Raw genomic sequence first — 17,692 nt, 5'->3', positions numbered from 1 at the left:
TTCAGGGCTCAGAACTCCAACACTATTATGACCTTATTTTATGCTCCAAAAAAAAATGAACCAATAAATTTTGCAGGCTAAAACCAGTCTCCAAAAGCACACAGTTTTTTAGAAAGGAAATGATTATAAAAAGAGGAATCTTAACAGGGGCCCTGCACTTCATTAGTTTGCAATGGGGTCAACATGTTTTTTGTTTTTTTCCTAGACTTTTTTAAATCATTAAAAAATTAATTCATACAGAATATGACTTACATACTGCTCTGATATGACTTTTGAATAAAAAGTTTGACAATAATTATGGGGCTTAAAGAAAAAAAAAAACGTCTAGGTGCTGTGAATAAAAAGAGTGTACTGAAATACTAAAACAACAATTAAATGTTTGAAAGTTGTATCCACTAAATCAAAGTTCTTGTGGCATTAACAAACATGTAGGAGGCCATCTTGTTGTCATGTGACAAGAAAACCTGCGTGTGTCAAGGTCATTAAGATTTTTGTTTGTTTGTTTATTGAATATTCTGACATTTTTATGTATAGGTTTGTTTTGGAGTAACATTAAGAAAACTTGATATTCAAAAATGTGTAATAGCCTAATGATATTTGTTAAAAATCGTTATCTTAAAAACATGCTTAAAAATTATGCTTATGCCACTTAACATGACTTTTGTACCTTTTGACATTTCCGGAGATACGAAATAGTCCCCCCCCCCCCCCCCCCCCCCCCCCCAACATATAGGCTAAACGTTCGAAAAATGGTTCCAACAAAATGGACACAATAATTACTTTTCTAAGAACTTAGAACACAATTATTTTTTTATTGTTTTGTGTTGTTATTGTTGTTTTAAATCATCTCGAACATGCAAAATCAACATAATGACAATTGTCATGTTCTTGTATAGCATTTGGATGTCAAGTAGAATATACTTTTGGCTCTGAGGACAGACGCTAATGCGATTGAGTATTTAAGAATGGCTTGATGATAAATCCCGGTAGGACTATTTAGCGGGCTTCTATTTCCTGCTCTTAAAAGACTTCGAAACAGCCGGCTATTTAAAACTCCCTTCCAGAGAGGAAACTATATAGGCCAGCATTTCATAATGCTGCAGCACTGATGTATCAAAAACTATAATGTCCCGTTGTGTAGTTTGCATTGCGTTAACACCCTCCCACATAATATATCCGCAGCTTTACGCTTTATCCCCACAAGGTTAAGTTGGTGTGCCCTAATATTACCGATATCACTCTGTAAACTCCGGAAAAAAATCAACTCAACGCTGCACAAGATCCACGGTCAGGAGATAAACAAAAATACTATCGCGAGACACGTTTGTTATACAGTTAAAAATAAAGATAGTTATCATAAATTAAATATGCCTACTTAATAGCCAACATGCATTTTCCCCTTATCAACTTTGCATTTCAAGCTGTTCAAGTAGGCCTACAATCATTACAGACTAATCCTTAATCAGAGAGGTAGAGTCTGTACTTTCCAGTGCACCTGTTTCAGGACAGCTGACAAACACTCGTTCACACAAAGGTTATTCGGTTCTTATCAAGAACCACTTGTGCTGTATAAAAACCTGAGTTGAGACTGTAAGTTAATGTAAAACCAATTGCATCAAGCTGCAAAGCCCTTTCCCGTTGCTGTCAGGGACCTTATTTGCGAGATTGAACACTAATAGCTGGGATACGCTGAGAGCAGCAGAACTGTAGGGTTCTGGCATCCCTGTCCGCGGAGTTTCTGCGCCCAATGAAAACAGTGCAATCTTACGCACAACGTATCCATACGACCTCCGGTTCTTTTAAAGCGGATAAAAGCAACGAAATCTTACCTTCCCGCCGTTCACCTCTTCTTCCTTTACCTCTACAACCAAAAGGAGTCAATTAGCCTCTTATTTCCCCCTCCATCTGCTCAAGGGATAGAGGTATCAGTGGTACCCCTGCTGAAAGGGCAGTCGTTCCTCTTCATTCTGTATGGACTCAATCTCACAAGTAACTCGTGCGAAATAAGCAGAAAGACTAAGGTGGGGCGGGGAAACCCCGAAACTGTTGATTATTCTCGCCACGAAGCCATGCCCTATGTTTAAAGTGAAAAGCAGCGCGTATAAGGACTGTCACACTTAGCGCTTAGTGGAGCTTCGACTGAGCAGGAGCGCGCGTTGCATCACAGCACGGAGGTGAAGCCTAATTGGATTGAGCTGTACATCACCAAGGATAGCAGCAGCATCAGATCCCTCCGTCCCATACAGGAGTCAGTGTCACTGATCTCTAGCTCTCTGTCATAGCAAGTTCAAATGAGGTGGGGACATGACACAATGGAACACGATGATCCACATTTGGGAAAGGCGGAATAGCATGACAAGGAACTTGATATAGTTTGCGTGATGTATAAGATGATATTCAAGATTCTCTTATAGAACTTAATCAGGGATCACACAACTGAAAAGATTAAAAGATTTAGATCGTGAGAGACTTATTGTCTTAGATATAACATGCATTATTTGTGTATTATATGGGCCATACAGAATTGGTGTAAACTGATGTCCAACAACCAAAAAACACATTTAAAAAGCATTCAAGTATTCAAATTTTAGATGTTTACTAAGATCCTTCTATTATCTATTGAATCCCACAATAATATTTAAAATATAAGTAAGTTTAATATATATAAAATCATAATTTATCGGGTAGACCTGCTTTCAGTTGGGAGGTGGCTGTCCCGAACCCTAACCCCTAAATTTCAACTTGTGAAAAAGATAATGAAATATATTTTTTAATTTTAAATTATTAATTATTTTATTTTTAATAATGTAAAAAAAAATGTGTCCCACATTTTCATGTCACTAACAAAACAGTGTGTGTTTTATTCCACTGGCTGAGACTGATTTTAATCACACCCCTACATTTTTGAGGGAAATGTGTTAAAAAGTCTGAAAATCTGTGTGTAACTTTAAGGGACGACACTACCAAACACCTTTTTTCTGCAATTAAGCAAACATTTTTGGGTGTAATTCCATATGTGTGTACAACTATTCAGAACTGTGTTAGGTAACCATGTGCTGGTTATCATCTTTGAACTAGGCTCAAAAGTATCTTAAATTGTCACTACCGAAACAGTCATGACCGAAACATGCCATCATTGTTTTGGTAGTGACAAAAGGGAACACATAATCATTTATTTGGGGGAAATAAACTAAGTTTTTGTACAGTTATGCAAATCATTAATATCTTTGTATGTTTTAGCAGTGTTTTAGTATGCAAGTTAAAATTCTGAAATGTAATGTGGTCGCTACAAAAACATTACTGTCACTACAGAAAATGTGCCGTCCACGACCGAACGAAACATGGATGTTTTGTCTAAAATAAAGCATACTGAATTATCAACTATAAGATGTTATTATAGTATTTGATTCAATGTATATTCAAACTAATGAATCCTTAACTTTGAAATCAGATTAACTTAATGCCTTTTACAAAGAAAGATTAAGGTTCAAAAAACAACAAATCTTATAAATTACACTTGAAATATTGTTAAAATTGTAATTGTTATTGATTTACCTGTGAAAACTTTTTCTATTTACAAGGTAGATGTAAACAAAATATTATAGGTCAATATAGGCCATTCTTATTCAATTACTTAGTATTGTGTTTCGGTAGTGACAAATTTGGGGAGAGGAAACATATTCCAAAACTTTCTGAAAATACAATATGATAATTAACTGCACAAATACAATAAATGTGTACCTTGGATATTATACAATTTGCATACATACAAAATTTGTGGGAAAATACCTTTTTTTCAAGACGTTTCCAACTCTGACTTTGAACCAATTCTGTAGAATGGCCCATATAGTCTATATAAATATTATAGTCTTGGCTTGAATTCCCCAAGTGATGATAGATAGATAGATAGATAGATAGATAGATAGATAGATAGATAGATAGATAGATAGATAGATAGATAGATAGATAGATAGATAGATAGATAGATAGATAGATAGATAGATTGGGACAAAGTGCTGTATTTCAATTGGCCACTGGATGGAGATATGATCCTTTTCTCTCTCTCTCTCTCTCTCTCTCTCTCTCTCTCTGCACTTTCACACACCCCTTCACCCTCCCTCCACTACAATATACTCAATACTTCCTGTCAGCTTGACAACTTTAACTGAATGGGACAATAGTTCCTTTGGGATTCACGTCAAAAGAGAAACTGGCTCTTTCTCCCCCCTCCTTATTGTGCTTTCTGATCATGAACCAGCTCAGATGCAAATTCATTAAAAATACAGAGGATATGGTTTTAGACCTGCAAACCAAACACTCCCAGCTAAATGAAGGTCACATGTAAACTTTTAAGAAGTCATTCTCAGAGAGTCTTTGTTAAAATAAAAAAAATCAAAGTGTGAAATGTTTCTCTCAAGTTAATAACTTTCTTGTAGTTCTGTAAATTTGACAGAATAATGTGTTACCGTAAATACCTGCTAATTGCTTAACTGTAAGTTCCCTTACCATAGTGAAAAATTATAAATGGTTTAAAATCACATCGTGTCATTTTACTGTAAAATGAAGTATAAACATGATTTTGGAAGTCAAAAATAATGAATTATCGTACAATGTACAGTTCGAATCTATAAGAAAAAACAAGGACTTTTACAGTAATTATTGTTAAAATGATGTCTTTAAAGTACTGTAAATGACACCTTATAATTTACAATGCAATACAACAAAAGGATATTTCTATAGAAGCCCCCGAGTGATTATATTTTAGATAAATGGTTTTGTTTCTTCTTATTTTTCATATAATTTATGTAGGCCCATATTAGGGTGTTTTGTGTTACATTTCATGGTTAGTTAACAAAACACTTTTTACAGTGGTATGAGATTGTTGACCATCTGTTTTTTTTTTTGTTTTTTTTGGTCCCTTCTTTCTAAAAGAACAGGCCTCTGTCACTGGGTTATACTGGGTCATTTGGTTTTTGTTTTGTTTTTTCATATAACATTTTTTGTTTTGTTTTTTTGGGTCATTCTTGTGTCTCAAACTACCAAGCTAGACGGGAAACAGTTTAAAGCTTTCTACATTGTGCCACTCATGCCATTGGAACAAAACCGTGAGGCAGATGGCCACCGTCTGTCTGGTCTGAGAGGTCTCAGTCACTCGCACTATCAAACTGTACATCACTGGTGCACCAATGGAATAAAAAAGATGCAAGGACACCACGATGTCTTGGGTGTTGATTTTGACAAAATAGAGAGACAAACCTATTGTACCTTTAACAATAGAACCAACTGAGGTGGTAAAGGTTCACCCAAATCTCTCACAACGCAGAGAAAATCAGAGATTATGGAGAGTAACTCAATACCAAGTAAGAGCAAGATGAGTTGGCATGAAACACATGATGTAAATATAAATAAATAAATAACTATGAAGTATATTACATTACGTATTTTAAATCTAATTAACGACAATGTTAATAATCAAATTTAAATATGAATAATACGTTATCAAATTATTATGTCAGGGTATTAGCTTCAGGTTATGACTTGGGACTTCTGATACTTCCATGTAAAGTCCTGGTGTGCCAGAAGCGCACGCTGTTCCTGTCTGCATCATGCATCCTGCTATTAGGTGCTGGATTGTCTCAGGAGGATTGGCCCTATTGATTTAGAGCTGAGTGCTTGCTCTTGTCCTGCTATGATTAGAGCCTCTGCGCTTTCCATCGGTCCTGCTATTTTAAACCAATTTCCCAAAGTCAGCCATACCAGCTACAGTATCTGGCAGTGGTATATCCCATTGAGAGGTTTGTCTTCCGATGGCGCTTCCTAAATTATTCTGAAAATCTCCCTTAGATTTGAGTTAGTCCCTTGGACCTTCAACACTGTGGGCCATGTGTTTTCTGTTTCAATCAGGATGCTTGGACCCTGTAAAAATATAACACAAATCTGCCTTTCATTCTTGGCAACTGAATATATTTTTGAAGGAAATTATGTAATTGAACAGAATGTACAAAAATAATGGCTGTGAATCAAAAGCATACAGTAGTTCGTGATATTTTTCAGACAATGAATAGTTAAATGTGATAAATAATGAAGTTCAGAATCCTATTGATTGTCTTATGGTGATGATAATAGACAAATGTCTAGTTTTTATGGATCATACAGGTCTTTTACCTTTAGATCAGTTGATCAAAAACAAAACATGACTATTCCGTTTCTTATCACACATCTGCAAATGTTTATAATAAAGATAAGATTAAATCATAAAACTGAGAATTCTCAAGTAACTAAAAAGGTTTACAATCATTTTAAACCTTAAGTATATAATTTTAGATATTAGAAACCTCCAATATTGGTTTTAAACATTTTATGACTTAAGGTGATGATACACAGGGCAACTTTTTGAGTAATGTTGCTGGGCAATCTTGCCGAGCGATTGTTGCTTGAGCACTTTCCCATTGAAAATGGGCAATACATTTCAATCTGGATAATTTAGATCGGTCATGGGCCCTGTGTCTCATCTGGTTGCCTGTTGACGGCAACATTGCCCAGCAACATTGCTCAAAAAGTTGCCCTGTGTATCATCACCTTTAGTGTCTCTATTAAAGCAAACATCTACATGTTACTAAACATCACAGGCTCGTAATTGGTATGAGCTGTTTGCTTCATCAACAAAAATAATCCTCTTTTAATTTGTTAGTTCTGCTCCAAGTGAAATGTTTGAAATGAATAAAGACACTACAATATTGTCTAGCTGGAGATGCTTTGGTTTTACAGCTCACAAATAATGCTTTTGATGAGGTCATGAGCAATAATGTCCCATGAACACAATCAGGGGGTTTATGCCTCTGCAGTCCCCACAGGAAATAATCTTAGACCTGAAACGGACCATTCTGATGCTAATGTGTAACCCTTTAACTCCTAAATCCTTGATTGATATTTACAAATCTCACAAGTAATGCTTCAGTTATTGAATTAGCTGAAAAAAAGAAGGTTGATGTAAATACAATATAATTATAACATGTATTATACAGAATCACAATTATATCATCTAGTACATAAACCTTCATAATGTAATGTATCTAGTGGAACTTGATTCTCAACCTCCATGAGCGTACATTTTTGCTCTTTTCTAAGTGCCCACAAGTCTCATTAGGAGCCGGCATGGTTGCATCAGAAAAATAGTAAAGGCTCTATCCCTCTCCCTCGCTCAGTGAAATAGAGTAATCTGATAACTAGGACACATCTAACCACACTATAAAAACCCTCTCACTAATAGCAAAGAAGCCACATACAAGCCAATATAGAAGAGAATCCAAATGGGTAAGAATGGGCCTCATCAAAAGCCTCTTCAACTTTTTCATCTCGTGTTGTTTATATCTGATGTTATGATCTGTTTCATATAATTACTCTTTAGTTTGAAGCTTGTGTGTTTGAAAGGCAATCAGGAAACTTTTTTTTTAGAAAGGCTAACATCATAAGAAATAACAATAAAGGGCAAATTTTCTCTTGTTTTTCATGGTCCACTTACAGGATGACTAAAAAAGGTACAGAAATGACACACATCTCCAAAACAGAGACAAAATCTAGACAGCAGTCATTCGACAGTGTCATGGATGGGGACGAGAGCAACCAGATATCTGCAAATGTGTTTGAGGTACTCTGCTTATCTAAATTCACTCATTTATTCAGAAAGTTTGGAGTCAGCAAGATTTTGCAATGTTTATAAATGAAGTCTAATTTTGCTCAACGAGGCTGAAATTTTTTGATTAAAAAAATACAATAATATTGTGAAATATTCGTACAATTTATACTGTTTGTCTTCTATATTAAAATACACTGACCGGCCACAAAAAAGTCGCTGAGTCTATGATCAGTCAGTGATTATTATGTTTCTATTTGTTTGGCAACAGTTCTTCTAACCCTAATTGGGAGTGTGTGTAGCTTTTCCTTTTTTAAACAACCATGTAGGAAGACACATCATGGCCATATTCCAGGATGACAATGTCAAGATTCATCAGGCTCAAATTGTGAAAGAATGGTTGGGATGGAGCATGAAGAAACATTTTCACGCATGAATTGGCACCTCTGAGACCAGACCTTAAATTCATCTTTGGGATGTGCTGAAGTAGACTTCACAGAGTGCTCGACTCTTGCATCGTCAATACAAGATCTTGACCAAACATTTATGCACCTCTTGATGAAAATAAACTTGTCATTTCCATCATGAGGCACATAAATATGTGACCCTGGACCACAAAACCAGTCACATAGGTCATTTTTTTGAAATTGAGATTTATACATCATCTGAAAGCTGAATAAATAAGCTTTCAATTTATGTTTGGTTTGTTTGGATATGACCATATTTGCCAGAGATACAACTATTTGAACATCTGGAATCTGAGGGTGCAAAAAAATCGAAACATTGAGAAAATCGCCTTTAAAGATGTCCATTTATGTTCGCGATTGTGCTGCATTCACTCACAAAAATAAATGTTTTATATATTTACGGTAGGAAATTTACAAAATATCCTCATGGAACATGATCTTTACTTAATATCCTAATGATTTTTGGCATAAAAGAAAAACCTATAATTTTGACCCATACAATGCATTGTTGGCTATTGCCACAGATATACCCGTGCGACTTGTGACTGGTTTTGTGATCCAGGGTCACATATTTGGTCACGATCTTCAAGCACTCTGTAAAGTCTACAAATTCTGAGCAAATTCTGTGCCATTCATTTCAGGTGTGTTTAGTTTCCCCTGTCTGATAGTATTGTGAGGACAGCTTGTGCAGGTGGTCTAATGTTCCTCATGACTGAATTTTAAACTCTGTTGGTTTCAGTGGGCTAAGCAAGGAAACGCAGTGGCTCTGGAGAAGCACTCCAAGTACTTGGACATACGCGACCACGTCGGTGCCAGCCCACTGCACTACGCCTCATCCAAGGGATACTTTCGCATCGTCAGACTTATTGCGCAGGTCATAGGACAACAAGGTAATAGAGCCACGCCTTTAGAAATTTACTTTAGCTTGAATTCATGACAAAATATATGTTGCTGTAAATACAATAAAACAAAAAGTCATTTTTGACACCGCAGCGCTCAATGCCAGGGATGAGGAGGGGAATACACCTCTTCACTGGGCCGTGCAGAAGGACCAGCCAGGGATGTGCTCTGTGCTGCTGACTCTGGGAGCAGATCCTAACATCCTAAATAACAGCCAGCAGTCACCGCTACATACGGCAGTCAGCCTGGGCAAAAACCTGGTGGTAGAGGTACGTCATTCTGCTCGTAAGATCTTCAAACACTAAAGCTCACAGTCGTGTGTTTCATTGGAAGAAACATACTCCTCTCCATGTAGCTAACATGATTATTCTTTTGGGTTTACTTAGCAACTTGTCTCACATAAACAAACTGATGTGAACTTGGAAGGGGACATGGGAAACACCCCTGTCATTTTAGCTGCTTCTTTGGATAACCATGAGGCTCTGGTTATATTGGTAAGTTGATTTTGATTTTAAATCAGTGGTGGGTGAATGTTTAAGGTCTATTAATTGAATTGAATAATTGAATAGAAACATATTCATTATATTCAAGTATGTATAAACCTTGCATGTATCAAATCCATGTTCACCCACCATTGTTTTAAATTTAATTTAATAATAATAGTAATATAAATAATCATATACTCTTATTGTACTACACACACACACACACATACAATCATTGTAACCTCTCTCCTCTAGTACAAACGTGGTGCAAAGTTCTGTCATCAGAACAAACTTGGACTTTTTTCAATTCATGCCGCTGCTTTTTCTGGAGCTATGAAATCCATGGAGGTCATCCTTCAGAAAGGTGAGATGTTGTATCACTGAACCTGAAACATTATATTACATAGTACCTACAAATCCACTGTCTTGTATTTCTCATTTTTCACAGGAGAAGAAATGGGTATGTCCATTGACAGCCATATAAACTATGTGGATAAATCTTGCAGCAGTCCACTCCACCTGGCTGTACGTGGAGGGAATCTCGACATCATTAAACTCTGCATTGCATACGGAGCAAAAATTGATCAGCAGCAGGTAAAAGAGGATCTTGTCATGAAAATGAATACCAAGAAAGAATCAATTCACTATTTTCATTTGTAACGTATTGTTCTCTTTACAGTGTGATAAATCCACTGCTCTCCACTTTGCATGTAGTCAAGGTGCCATTGAGGTTGTGAAATTCATGCTCTCGTCTTACCCTAAAGTGTGTGACCTTATCAACATCACTGATGGGGCCAACCAGACACCTCTACATAAGTACTTCAGCTTTACACACTAAACAAGACTAAACAAGGCTAAACAAACTAACATAACTAGCATATTTATTTTCCATTTGCAGAGCAGCGATTTTTGATCACTTTGAACTCTCCGAGTACCTTATATCACAGGTATGGCAAGTGCAGTTGTTAAATGAATAAACTATATTTGATATACTGACAGTTACTGTAAACCCGGACATTATTGTTCCAGGGTGCTGACATTGACTTTGTCGACTGCAAAGGCCATTCTCCACTCCTTCTGGCAACAAGTTGTGGAGCATGGAAAACTGTCAATCTACTCCTCTCCCATGGTAGGTAACCTTAATAAATTATTATTATTATGTATTTTAATAATAATAATAATAATAATAATAATAATAAGGGCTGGGTATTGACACACATTTCACAATTCAATTAAAGTTCGATTCACAATGCGGTTCGATTCGGTTCTGATTTTGTTCAGTTCGATTCAATATTGATTAATTGGGTTATGTATCATAATTTTCTCAAGGAAAAAATATCCTTCAACTAATGCTGTAAACTCCACAGGGAACCCCTGTTGGTACATTACTATAATATTAAAGGTTATTATAGGCTACTTACATTTAAATTACACATAATAGTCCAGGCGTTTTAGGAAAAAAGGGTGAACAAATTGCAACAGAATCAAACTCAACTGATTTTGTATCCTCCATATGTCCTGAGTAAGGAAAAAAAAGCCCAGAAGAATCCCATTAGGGGAAAGTTCCGAAAAAGACCCAAATATATCCTATTCATACGCATATTCATTATTTTTCTCACATGAATAGGGTAAAATTTTTAACCTTTAGATATCACCATGAAAATTACTGAGTTGATTACTTATATCAAGACAAACAAAAAATGTATTACAAGTTTTTTTTTAAATTGTTTGTTAACATGGACAAACGGTGCATAATCTAATTACAGATGTGCTAATTTGCATAAATACCACAACAGATCTAAACATTGGGTCTAGCCAGGTGAAAATGTCTTGTTGAATCTTGTTGACACATAACAGTAAAATACTTAATATTAAGGTCTGAATGGAACCCATTTAGGCTACCCATGAGCATTAATACATGGAGGCAGGAAGAAGTACTTTAGAAACCAGCCTAACTAAAATAATTATAAATTAAATCAAATTGTAGTATTCCAGAAATTTAGGGATGAATTAAACTAAGAAATATCTTGATTTGTATTTGTTTCAGCTTATTTTAAAGCTTGTTTTGTCTTATTTTAAAACATTGTAGAATATACCTTTGGATGTTTGCCGAGATCCCCTGGGACCCGGCCTCTGGTTTAGAACCACTGTCTTACAATATTATTTATTATAATAATCTAAATAAGAATAACACTTACAAGCTGATGAATCTGTTTGTTTCATAGGAGCTGATCTGAAGAAAAAAGACACATCTGGATGCAACTTCCTGCATCTGGCCATCCTGCAGCCCAGGGGTCTGAAAAACCTGCCAACAGAGGTACTGCAGGTAAAACGCACAGGGCTGTACCCATCTTTCACTGTAGTTCTCATTCCCACAGCTTTTTTATAGGGATCCAAAAGGAAAATTCACTGCTGCCCTCTACTGTTAGTGTCATTAAAAATAGGTAGAACTGTGTAGAAGACTGTGCGAAGTTCACCGTGAGGCTCTTTTGGTTTATCCACAGCACGAGAGTGTGAGAGAGCTCCTCAATGATGAGGATATTGAGGGCTGTACTCCTCTCCATTACGCCTGTAGACTGGGAATACCAGAGTCTGTGAAGAACATGCTGGGATTAGAGGTCTCGCTGGACCAAAAGTGCAAACAGAAGAAATCTGCACTTCATTTTGCGGCCGAGTAAGTCTGTTGTCATTGTGAAGATTCAGAAATGGCAATAAGAAAACAGTACAAATCTCCTCAACAAACTGAAGGAAAGCTGCAGTTGACTTATATAGGCCTACAGACAGTATAATAGCTTACTTGTAGTTATGTGCATCATTTTCTGTATCTGTTGAGATTTGGGAGGATCAACACATGCCACAGGATTCTGGAGATGGTGACAGACACCAGACTGCTGAATGAGGGGGATGAGAAAGGACTGACACCGCTCCATCTGGCGTCGCGTGGAGGTCACGTTAAAGTAGTCGAGCTGCTCCTACGCAAGGGGGCGCTGTTTCACAGGTACGAGTGATTGCACAGTTCACTTTTTGTCAGGAGTAAAAGGAAACAACCCTGCTTTACACAGTTTCAACATGATGCAAATGAGCAACGTAAAACTCCTAAAATCCTAATGAGAATCATGTATATTTCTGTATAGTGACTATAGAGGATGGTCATGCCTGCATCATGCTGCATCTGAAGGATACACACAGACCATGGACACTTTGTTGACGTCCAACATCAAACTTCTAAACAAAACCGATGGAGAAGGAGTAGTCTGTCTAATTTGCTAAAACACTTATGACACAACTTGGTCATAGCTACTGATTTACATTGGGGTCCAAACGTCTGAGAACAGCTTTAATTTAGCATTTTTTTCTTGATTTTTTTTTAGTAGCAGTGAATGAGGCTGAATATTTTTTCAGAATATTGTAGCATTTGGTTTGTCCTTTTTATTTCTTTATATCATGTGACACTGAAGACTAAAGTAAAAATGCTGAAAATTCAGCTTTGTCATCACAAGAATAAATTACATTTTAAAATATAAAACTTATTTTAAATTGTAATAATATTTCACAATATTACTGTTTTTTATCACAATGGGGAGCAAAAGTGACTTCAAAAACATATTTAACTTACTGACCCTAAACATGATTATTTGGGAAACACTTACATTGAATATATTGCTGATGATGTTGCTCTGAATACTGATCTCTTATAGAACACAGCACTGCATCTGGCTGCTAGAGCAGGTCATGTGGCAGCAGTAAGACTTCTGTTATACAAAGGGGCCAAGATCGTCCTAAATAAGAATGATGCCTCTTTCTTGCACGAGGCTATACAGAATGGGAGGAAGGAGCTCACTAACACTGTGATTGAGAGTGACAGGTCAGCTTAGCCATTATTTTTTATAAATATTAGATATGTCTTTTCCAGTTTCTTCATTTATCTCATCTTTGATGAATACAGATGTGAAGAGGCGATGACAACGTTCAAACCAAACTCAGCAAAACGCTGCATTGTCATGGACATGATTGAGTTTCTTCCAGAGTCCTTTACAGTGAGTTTTAACTGTTGCTTATGCCCGGCACTTAAATTGAAGGTTTAACACTCTAACCAGCAAAGCAATGCAATTTCCCCAGCATCTTTTAGACACTTGCATAAGGGAATCAGAGGAAGATGTGAACAGCACCAATTACTATGTAAGTTTCCCTTCATATTGAATGTTTAAAGTAACAACCTCTTCAACTAACACCTTGTATGTTCACCAGATTGAGTACAACTTCCGGTGGCTTCAGCATCCACTGCAAAATCTTAAAGCAGACATGAAAAAAGACACCAACTACAAACCTCTCAGTGCATTAAATGTAGGTATATGTAGGCTATAATAATATATACTGTATATATATAGAGAGAGAGAGAGAGAGAGAAAGAGAGAGAGAGAGAGAGAGAGTTCAGATGCAAAAGCCTCTAAGTGCCATCTGAAATTTTCTTCTAGAATGATCATTTTTATCAAGCTCATATATTTAAGTTCAGTCATTTCACTTAAATGGCAATGAAAATTACCTATTAATTGTCAAGTGAAATTACTGAACTTAAAAATGATCATTCTAGAAGAAAATTTCAGATGACACTTAGAGGCTTTTGCATCTGAACTCTTCATATATTATTATTTATTTTGTATTTGATTTTTATTGTGAATGGGCATGTTCAGAAAAAGTCTTCCCTACAGGCTATGGTGAAATTTAATCATGTCAGCTTGCTGACCCACCCAGTCTGCAAGAAATATTTGGAGATGAAATGGTGAGTATTTGCCATTGTATTTGCCATTTTTGACGTCTCAACATCCTGAGTTTTCGGAACCCCTTTTTCTACAGGAATGCCTATGGGATCAAAGCACATCTGCTCAATATGACTGTCTATGCGCTGGGGGTGTTTCCTTTAACTTATCTCATTGTGAACCTGAAGCCCACATTGGTCACTGCAAGAAATGTCACATCAGTCAACATGGTCTGCACTTCCATGTACAAGGTACAATAATACTAAGGCAATTCATGAAAAAGATGTCGTGACACTGTATACATCAGGAAAAAAAATGATGCAAATTCTCTTTAATTTACACAGCAATCCTATATGACAACAACATGCATGCTCTTGGTTCTTGTTATGAACATGTATGCAGTTGGGAAAGAGATCCTGCAAATTTTTCAACAGGTTTGTTTACGCTGCACTTACTATTGTCAATCTTACCTGTATTTTGCCCAAAAAAATACATAAATAAATAAATGCAGCCTGTGAGGGAATCAGTCAGAGAGGCTCATATAAATACTGATCGAACCAATAAATGCTTGCAACCAACTTGATTTATGCATAGCTATTTATGATTATTATCCCGTGCACAGGTGATCTTGACCATTAATAAAGTGTTACAGCCTCACAGCGTCATACTGTATACAGACACTCCATCTAACATTTACTCACCATTGTTCTGTAGATTAGCTCCATCCTCCTTATCATTATGGTAAATTCATATATAGCTCTCAAGTTTAGTCGTGTGTTTAGTCAACTTTAATGTGATTGGTTATATTATGCGAAGAGGCAAATTTCATTTAGCTCCCTTTTCGCCCCTATTATGGACAGAAGCATATAATGCTGCATCATTTGAATATTAATTCTAATTGGTCAGTGGAGTACCTACACTCAAAAAAAAAGATGTAATCCTTTAATGGAATGGGAAGGGAATGGACCATTTAGTTTGTGAATTGCATTTATATAAGAAAAAATAAAATAAAAAAAATTATATATATATATATATATATATATATATATATATATATATATATATATATATATGTTTAAGTCTTACACAAAATATGAATTGAAATGTGTAAATCTTGAAAAAAGTACACTTTTTTTAGTGTAATAAGAAGCACGACTCGATTACATCGTTAAAAATAAAACAAAAATATAGTATAATATCATATAATACCATTGTGAGGCGGCTCATCTTCCCTAGACTCCTCTGACAACTTAAATCTCTCCATTTTATCAGTTTGAAAATATTTGCATCCTGAAAGTTCAAGTATGCGCAATCATTTTAACCGTGTCTTGTTTTTGGAAGCGGTTGAATTATTTGCGAGATCTGTCAAACTACATGGACTGGTCCGCTGCGATCTGTGCTCTGCTGTTCGTGGTGCCGTTGCTGATGAACGCGAAGAGTTCCTGGCTCTGGCAGGCAGGAGCACTGGCAGCTCTGGCCTCCTGGATAAATCTCCTCCTCTATCTCCAGCGGTATTGGACTAGATGACAGTTAATACATCCACAGAACAGAATTATGTAACAGAAGCATTATATAACACTTTTAAGGACTTACCATCTGTATTCTCTCATGGCTGTAGGTTTGAACGGATTGGTATATATGTGGTCATGTTTCGGGAGATCTCACGGACACTGCTGAGCATCATATTGTTGTTCTTCTACTTGATATTGGGATTTGCTTTGTCCTTCTATGCCTTGATGATCGAACAGGTGAGCATATGAGTGTTCATAAATCATCGTTAAACGTAAAAACGATTAATTTGGGAAAACTAGCTTTAATGCCCAATTTAAAATATGAATTTACTTTACAGCAACATTTTGGAAGGATGTTCCTGTCACTGCTGCAGACCTTTGTCATGATGGTTGGAGAAATCAACTACCAGGACAATTTCCTGAAACCCTACCTGCAAGGAGACCTTCTTTTCCCAAACTTGACATTGGCCATCTTTATTTGGTTTGTCTTACTCGTGCCTATTCTTCTCATGAACCTTCTGGTAAGTCCAAAAGAAAACACGGTCTGAATTGAATACAAAACAACAGTCCAGTATGTCTTTTTACAGTCAGACTCGTGTATTTTGAGTTTAGATTGGTTTGGCCGTTGGTGACATAGCAGAGGTTCAGACAAACGCATGTTTGAAGAGGATTGCAATGCAGGTGATTCCACTCGAACTCTCTAATATTGTGTCCTAATCAAAAGAATAAGTCATTTCTCCTTAAAAAACAATGGTTTACTGTCAATCTACTCCACAGATTGATCTTCACACTAATCTGGAGGAGAGGCTTCCCTATTGGTTTATGAAGAGGGTGGACCAGGTCACCATCAGAGAATTCCCAAATAGATGCTTCAGAGGAAAGGTCTGACAACACGATAATGATAAGAATATATTGATGTTTCAAAAGGCAATGCAACTCTGATAATTGTGCAGTAAGTTCACCTTGGTGAATGCGATTTCCACCAGCTATTAAAGCTGATTTAATGTGCTTGTGCACAGAAAAGATGGTTTTTCAGTGGGAATGAGGTGAGGAAGTCCAGGACCCGTCTCAATCCTACCAGCCACCAGTTATCTCCACTGGAACGGGAGCTAACCAAACAGAAATATAGGTAACACCAATCTGATAAAAAACAATGTTTAACTGAACCAAGTCATTCAAATTCAAGTCCTAAATGAAACCCAATAGCCCTTCATGTCAGACCATGTGCTGTGCAATTTCTCAGGCTGAAGGAGATATCAGAGACTATGGAAAAGCAACACAACCTGCTAAAGCTCATTGTGCAGAAGATGGAGATCAGCTCAGAGGCCGAAGAACATGACGGACCCCCGGTCTTTCAGGAGCTGAAAGAGAAACTCCTCAGCAAGAGCAAATGGGGTCCGTTGCTCAGGGCAGTGACCGCCAGAAAGAAGCGAGTCTGCAGTTTCATAAAAACGTCATGAACACAACATTGTCTCAATGGAATTGTTGTATTTACTCATAAACTGTGATGACATGGCTAATATTTCTCAGTATGACTTTATGTTTGTACAACAATCAAGGCTAAACCCAAATACCAAGCATTTAGCATTGTGTCTACATTGTTTGAATTTATAGTAATAATAACCCAAAGGTAAAACCTGTTTTATTACTGGAAAAGCAAACTGGTTGTTCATTCATTAATAAATTGTGTGAATCATGCGAATAAGAAATGCTCGCTTGCACATATTTTCATTAAAACTATTCATCCTTTTTTATTTATTTGGGTATCAGTCACAGTTCTTCAGAGCAGTCATCATTTACTGTTTGTAATAATTACTGATTAGTAACGGCAGAAAAGAAATGTAAAAAAAAAATTATAAATTGTAACTTTGCATCCAAAAAATAACAGATAAAAAACAAACAAGAAAACGCTAGAGTGTTTTTCCGACCTCAACACAGA

At 36.5% G+C, this 17,692-nt stretch overlaps 2 protein-coding genes across 3 annotated transcripts in view; one reads left to right on the top strand and one right to left on the bottom strand.

Moving 5' to 3' along the window:
- kcnb2a (potassium voltage-gated channel subfamily B member 2a) overlaps positions 1-11,756 on the bottom strand; it is a 29,071-nt gene extending 17,315 nt beyond the window's left edge. The window contains exon 1 of one of the 2 annotated variants that reach the window (XM_079877515.1): positions 11,684-11,756. The gene's annotated coding sequence lies outside the window, so the exon portion shown is untranslated. Of the gene's footprint in view, positions 1-1,829; positions 2,384-11,683 lie in introns of those variants that run through there. The other variant, XM_079877514.1, reaches the window with a different exon arrangement.
- trpa1a (transient receptor potential cation channel, subfamily A, member 1a) lies at positions 2,211-17,661 on the top strand. Its single transcript, XM_079877513.1, has 28 exons — positions 2,211-2,248; positions 7,525-7,648; positions 8,840-8,990; positions 9,094-9,269; positions 9,387-9,494; positions 9,741-9,849; positions 9,934-10,079; positions 10,165-10,301; positions 10,384-10,432; positions 10,515-10,614; positions 11,711-11,811; positions 11,990-12,159; positions 12,319-12,483; positions 12,620-12,734; positions 13,184-13,350; positions 13,432-13,522; positions 13,605-13,664; positions 13,734-13,829; positions 14,195-14,265; positions 14,340-14,493; positions 14,587-14,676; positions 15,584-15,753; positions 15,861-15,990; positions 16,092-16,274; positions 16,366-16,434; positions 16,531-16,635; positions 16,773-16,882; positions 16,997-17,661. The coding sequence occupies exons 2-28, from the start codon at positions 7,526-7,528 to the stop codon at positions 17,211-17,213; spliced, it is 3,363 nt and encodes a 1,120-aa protein (XP_079733639.1). The 5' UTR covers positions 2,211-2,248; position 7,525; the 3' UTR covers positions 17,214-17,661.
- The last annotated feature ends 31 nt before the right edge of the window (positions 17,662-17,692 follow it).

This window comes from Squalius cephalus (assembly GCF_949319135.1).
Source record: "Squalius cephalus genome assembly, chromosome: 7".
In the NCBI taxonomy this organism is placed as follows: domain Eukaryota; kingdom Metazoa; phylum Chordata; class Actinopteri; order Cypriniformes; family Leuciscidae; genus Squalius; species Squalius cephalus.
Note: the sequence above shows the minus strand (reverse complement) of the source record. Positions and strands in the feature narration are given on the sequence as shown.